Genomic DNA, 7,117 nt, shown 5'->3' with positions numbered 1-7,117 from the left:
CAGTATCGGACAGATAGGCTATTCGATATCTGTATTGTTATTGGTGCATCTCTAATTGTGATATCCAAAATCAAAGACAATATTCTGATATCATGATGTTGATATAAAATCGATATGTTGCCCAGCCCTATACATACATTTTAGATACAACATTTTTATAACGTGTAAAGATTACATTTTAGGGTAAAATGTATATTTTAGGAAATGCTGTAGATTCTAGAGGAGGATGTTTCTTTTACATGGCTGTTTAAAAAAAAACCCACAGTAGTAGTAATACATTGTATTCCCTGTCCAGAGATTAGTTCTAACATGTTTATCCCAGCATTGATTTTCAAAAAAATAATACATAAGTTTAGTTTGAGCAGCCTGGGAGACTGTGATTATCACGTTGTGTTGAAGCAGAAGCATGTCTGTGCTGCGGGGTGCTGACCATGGTGCTGATCTGGACCAGCACTGCAAATAGCAGCTAGCATTATAATCTTGCTTTCCGATTTCCTTCCAAACATTACGTTTACTGAGAATCCGGAGCCATGAGATAGGGCCAGAAACCCCAAAAATAACGTGACACTCATTAGATAGCGTTAATTTCACTTAATTAAACGCACTGACGTTTGAATATTCGCACTTTTACGCTTGTATTAATATGGTCTGCCGGTGACGTCGAACATAAAGCCCCCGCTGCTGTATCTTGGCTACACGACTTGGCTTCTCCCTGTTTCCCCGCCACACCGTCCCCAGTTGCTCCAGCCCACCGATGCTGACACACTCCTCCTCCGGTCGGTGAGCGTGGCTTGAGCACAGGGGTTTGAGTGACACATGCTGCGGTAGTCTCCCCGCTGTATGGCCGTGGATTAGCTATATGCTAATATCGATAGGAGAGAGGAGCCAGCGGAGGCTTCCCGAGTCTGAACAGGCTCCTTTGCAGCCATGGCTGAAGGTGGAGAAGGAGAGGATGAAATCCAGTTCCTCAGAACTGTGAGTACATTTCCTGCCGCTTGTACTTGAAGCGCTGCGCCGGCAGCTGTGGAAATATGTGCAGCTCTCTTTTTCATGTTACATTGCGAGTGAGATTATTTCTGTCGATTGCCAATTGATGGCTTTCTTGACAGATGTTATTTGATCCCATAACCTTTGATAACCCTTCATAGCTTGTTGCAGATCTTAGAGGCGGTGATAGTGCCCTATTGTTTTGCGCATCGCTCACTGAGAGCTATTGTCTTTTCTGCAGTCTCTTTATCAAGAAGTTGACAGCACTATTTCCCTTACCATGTAAAACTTACCTATGAACCTCGCTGCACCGTTATAGCCATTAATGGTTTTCAATTTGGCAGAGGTCGACTGTGTGAAAAACACTGATGTTTGTCTTAAAAGGACGTGCATAGTCGAAAAGCTTCTTCTTGTAGCATCACTTAAATCTCCTTTAGGAAAAAAGGGAGTTCTTAACCAATATGCATGCTGTATTCTAGTGTATAAGCTATTCTAACGTGGTTGCCTGGCAGTGTAGGCTGCCTGGCCAGACAGTAGCCCCAGGGTTCCTGTGCAGCAGCAAAGGTCTATGCAATTGTACTGAAGACAGTGTTTTCTGATTAATACATTATTGTTGGACCCTTGCCACATTACAAATGTAGATTTAGCCAATTTAGACAGATTTTATGCTTGTAATTTAGTATTAAATAGGCTGTAGACTAATTGCTCTTCTTATCTTCAGTCTTAAACTACAGTAGAACATGTATAGTTGAAGGTGAGTGTGGAGATGCTTGGAAATATCTGGCAGTGCTTGAGGAGAGAGGAATACTTTCCGCTGTTGACAAAATATAGATGATGACATGATGTGCTCACTTATGGTAAAATGCACAGAGAGGTGTATCATGTCTGAAAATACACACTTGTCTAGGAGAGATGAAGGAGCAAAGAGCTGGAGGTCTTCCAGATAGACCCCTGAGACGGCAGGAGGTGTTTGGTTGCACATATCACTGGAACTGCTGCTTGTGGTTTCCCTTTATTAAGCTGCTCACATATGCGTAACCTGCTGTACTTTGAGGCAAACAGAGCAGAGATGCTCTTGTTTTCCTGTAAATGATAGTTACCAAGTTATGTTTTTCTCGAACACAATCGAACACATTTACTTCAAAAATGTCAAAAATGTCAGGTCCACACAGCCCAATAACACTACCTTTAGGCATTTAAAAAAACATACGTGATGTAATCTTGAATATGTTTTTGCACTGAACAGCTTTCATATCCCCAGCAATGGCAGTGATCTTTAAAATGTGTCTTTCTTTCGTCTCACTAAAGGCTGCTACCCTACTGCTCATTTGTCCCATAGTCCCCCAACCTTTAAACCACAGCGCACAGAGGTCACCACATCAGCATGCCTGCCACTCCAAAAGAGAGCTGACATTTCTGCACCGTTACTTCTCTTTTCTGGGCTTCAACCTAAAATGCCGCCAATCCACAATCAGGATTATAAGAGGCAGCCCCATATGAGAGTTGTGGATTTAGTACTTTTTGCTTATTTGACTGTTTTGGTCCCATTCACAGTGAACATTTTTTCCCCAGTGGTAACCCTGAGAGAAAAAAATAAGATGATATTGACTAATAGGAAACTGCTGTTACTTAAAAAAAAAAAAAAAAAAGGGCATAGCAGCTTGTTGCATCCCTTCACACAGGGAAGCAGCTGAAAGGTTGGATTGTGTTGGGATGGAGGCGCAGTGAGCGAGCTTGGTGTACATTAATGTAAAAGTGTGTGTGTGTGTGTTGAATGCAAATGCGGAGCTTTAGCTGTGTGGTGCAGTCAGGCTGCACCAGACGTGCCACAGCAGAGCACAGTGCAGAAATTATTCATCAGTTCAAGCAAGGCACGGTTGATCTACTCCATGTAGAGGAACAGAACAGATACACACAAAAGTATGTACATGCCCACACATACATGTTCATGCGCCCACATTTCTCTACAGTACATGATTGAGTCATTCCTGCAGAAACGAATGCTCAAGTTGGTTGCACATATGCATACTCATAGACACACGCATGGCTCAGAACTTAGCTTCACGTCAGTGCAACTTTGTGTCAAACAGTGTGTAAGGATATTTAGACATTGTATTTCTTGCTGGCATTCAAAATGTTGGCTGTTACTGGAGTCAAGAAGCTTGATAAAGCAGTTCACAATCTGCATTTTCCCTAACAACACAAAGTAATTTCCCTGGAGTGATGGCAGACATTATCCCAGCCGGACTGCTGCCTATAAACTCGGTGGGAGGAAAGGAAGAGAGGGAAACGAGCGAGCATGCCTCAGCCATGGGTAATTTGATGTTACAGGAAGAGGAACAGCGCTGATTGTGAGCTAGGAGACTCAGAGAAAAGCTGCCCCCAAACTGCTGTTTAATGTCAGAGGGGGCAAGGTGCTGCACAGAGAGTTTAATAAGGCTGCATATTCTATAGGAACTTTATTTTTCCTATGTGGAAATTGGGAAAATGTCCTCGGTTGCTACAGCTTCACCAACAGCCGCTTCATAATAAGCAGTATAGTGAACAGTATGAATAAAATATCAGCTTAAGGTAACATGGCTAGGGCAGCTCATTATGCAAGAGTAGTTTTCTAAATGAATTGGTCGCCCACTGTGTGTTGTGTCATTAGAGCGGATGGAGAGCAGAGGAAGAAGAGGGAATGGTACCAAACTTCTGTCATGGACTCACTCCGCTTTTTTTGTTTTAAGTGAAATAGCCCTACTGACAGAAGGCCACTTATTAGTGTTATCATGCGTGCACAGGCACACCGCGCACAACTTCTCTGTTGCGAGGATCCCTGCTAGGCTAATATCAAATTCTGGTGATCTATTAGCAGTTTGAGTGGGAGTAGCGACTTTGAAAAGGCCAGACTGGGGCTGTGACTAATGCACTGTGGCAGCGCTCGGCTTGTTTATGTGAAAGCGCTGGTCTCACTTTGCATCCAGGCGATGACTGTCAATGCGGCAACACAGATGTAATGCATCGAGCCAAACAAGCAAACAAAAAAATATAATAGCCACATAAGGAAAGAAACAAATAAGAGAGTAAAGCAGTAAAGTGTTAATTTTTGCTGTGCTGTATGCCCCCTACATCAGTGCCAGAACTCACTGCCTCCTCACCCACTCATGTCTCTGTGAACACCCTGCTGGTTGTCTCCTTTCCTTCCTTTGTTGCAGTTGCTCTTTTTTGGCTTCTTATATTCGCTGTGATCCATCGTTGCATAGCATGTTATCGACATGCATCTGTATGTGTTACCTGCGATTTGAAATGGTGAAGTGACAGATCCTGGGAGGTGGAGGCTGTATCTAACAGGTCCTTGTGGCCCAGAGGCAATCAAAGGTGCCCTTGATCTGCAGCGTGCAGTCGGAGATACAGTATTCTCTATATAAAACTGCATAGAATCAGTTTTAGTCAGGCCATATTACTTTAGCAGAGAACAGCTGACCTTTCATTACTCTGGAAATGGACATGCCAAAAAATATAATTTCTCAGTCTTTCAGTGTGTCCTATCTAAGTTGATACTTGTTTGCACAGATTATTTTTGACCACAAGTGTCCCTCACTTGCTTCATATTTGTCTCCTCCTGTTACTCTGTCAGTTGCCCTGTGTATAATTATTAGAGATTACCATGAAATTGTTCTCACTGATGGGAATTTAGTTCAGCACATCATCGCATTCTACTTGACACTAAGGAGGGTAGCTCTAATGTCATTATGATGAGGTCTGCTGTCATTTCATGGTTGAATTAAAAAAGTAATAGCTCAGTTTCATTAGCAACCAAGAGGCATTTTGAGCATAATGGTGCAGATTTGAGCGCAGAGATTCACTCTGAAATTGTTTTGTGAAGAAGTGAATTTCATGAAACTAAGAAAATGTCAATTTTTGAGGCAAATTCTCACGGAGGTATTCTCTCATTAAGTGTTTTTAGTTTATCATTTTGTCAGATGTTACACTCACCAATGAGATGCAGAAAACTGATGCTGTGTGTGAATCTTTATATAAATGATTTATACCTTACATACATGTCTTGGGCAACAAACAAGTGTGAAATTGAATTGATTTATTGTGGTTCTTTGCCTGGATATGTTGCATTTAAACTACTTCAGGTGCAAAGTTGTCATGCATAAGGCATACTGTTGATCAAATAGATACTCTTTTTTCTGCACTGCATATGAACATATACTTAAACCCTGCTGCAGTATTGATTCCCCTCATATAACCCATTAGCATTAACCTCAGACAAATTCACAGTTCTCAGTTTTGTACTTTCAAAAAACGTTCAAAAGCTCAACTTGTAGAAAAGTCAGTCAGTGCCAGGTTTGGCGTGTGATTGTTGCTCAGCAGGGGATGTTTCTCTCTGTTGCATGATGAAGATGGACAGATAAGATAGGCCTGTGATGTAGAGGGAATTAAGCTAGCAGGCCTGCCCAGAGACGACTCAGTGTAAAGCTGCTGTAATGAGCTATTGATCGTGCCACCAAATGAAGAAATTTCCTCAGTAATGTCAGTGGCATGCAGTAAGGGGGCCTGATTGATCTGGTGTTTCAGAGCATGAATATTTAATGAGGCAGTGTAGGAAGCTTCCTTCCTACGAAGACCCTGTTGTTATTTTCTTTTAGTTTAAGACCTCTAACGCGTCTCCCATTTATGTTTTCAACTGTAGTATTAAGTCTAGCATGCCTTGATATGAAAATTCTGCCTAATGTGTACTTCTGTCTGATACGTGTTAATTACTGACATGCTGCTTTGGTCCTTGATATAATTACAGTAGATGTACTTTGTGTTAGAAGTGCAAGATTGTAATTGATTATTAATTTTATTATTGATACAGCTATCTTTCATTTTGTGTATGAGCTAATCAATAACCGAGAGTCCAAGGATTGACAATGTTGTATGCTGTAGATTTTAAAGCCCACTGAGGCAAATTTATAATATCGGGCCCTATAAATAAAAATGTACTTGACTTGATATGCGGAAACAAATTTTGAATAGTCAGGATGTTAAATGGCTTTTAACTTGAATTCTTGTAGGACGCTTTCTCATGGATTATCATAACGAGGTGTCCTGTTTATGATAACATTGATTGACTTACATCTGGAAGTTCAATAAAGTTAAATAAGGAAGCATCCATCACCTGGATTGACCTCATTAAATGTTTTGGCCAAAAATGACTCATCAACAGAAAATACTATTTCTAAATCAATGGCAATAAATAGTATTTCCACTATCTCTTAAATTCATTTAATCATGGCAGGCCACAGCATTCCTTGACCTCATGTTACCTTATACTTAAAATGATCCAAATGGGTTCCACGCCATTAGGTTAACAGATTTTATGTAGCCAGCATCTAAAGGTTTTTAAGGTATTCATCTACTCTTTAATGTATACACAATGTATTAAACCACCACTATACACACATTCGCAGATGATTATTTTCAAGAGCCCTTTGGGAAAGACTTGAATATAATAGTTGATCCCTTAAACTATAGTTTGAATATCTAATTAGGAATTAAATTTAAACAATCCCCTTATTTACTGTATTAAATTGCTCTCCATAATAAGAAGTAGATTGGTCTTTTCAGCAAAATCTTGTATCCAAACAAACTTTCACACCTCATCAAAGCTAATGAATAATTTAAAAGGAAAAAGCATAATAACTACATGTAATTGTGTAACTCGGCAAACGTTCCAGTTCAAATATACTGTTTATTTCTCATAACATTTATAATTACATTCACTACATTCATATAACCACTCTCTGTTTATAACAAGTCAGCTGTTATTCACAATAGGGACAAAACATCTATTATACACTGACTGACACTCCACTTGTGCTGTTCACTTTATTCACAGACCAAATACCCCCCCCCCCCCCCCGTTTTTACAAATAGCACTGATGTCAATGAGCTGTAGTCCTTTTGGTTTTCTTAACCTTCTTTTGTGCTTGGGCCACCTCCACATATCCTGCTTGACTGCCTCTGACCAACAACAATACAATGCAATTAATCCAGCAAGCACCACTGACGGCATACAAAGAACATACAGACGTGATTGTTCCCCACCATTTCTGTTTCTTTCAAATAGGGCTGCTTATTTAGTTGGTAATAG

The 7,117-nt window shown here is 40.5% G+C and overlaps 1 protein-coding gene across 1 annotated transcript in view; it reads left to right on the top strand.

Moving 5' to 3' along the window:
• Positions 1 to 927: 927 nt before the first annotated feature.
• LOC134000437 (ryanodine receptor 3) overlaps positions 928 to 7,117 on the top strand; it is a 97,826-nt gene continuing 91,636 nt past the window's right edge. The window contains exon 1 of the mRNA XM_062439778.1: positions 928 to 975. Within this exon, the coding sequence (XP_062295762.1) occupies positions 928 to 975 (48 nt within the window). The remainder of the gene's footprint in view (positions 976 to 7,117) is intronic.

The sequence above is a fragment of the Scomber scombrus genome, chromosome 19 (assembly GCF_963691925.1).
Source record: "Scomber scombrus chromosome 19, fScoSco1.1, whole genome shotgun sequence".
NCBI classification, from domain to species: Eukaryota; Metazoa; Chordata; class Actinopteri; order Scombriformes; family Scombridae; genus Scomber; species Scomber scombrus.
Note: the sequence above shows the minus strand (reverse complement) of the source record. Positions and strands in the feature narration are given on the sequence as shown.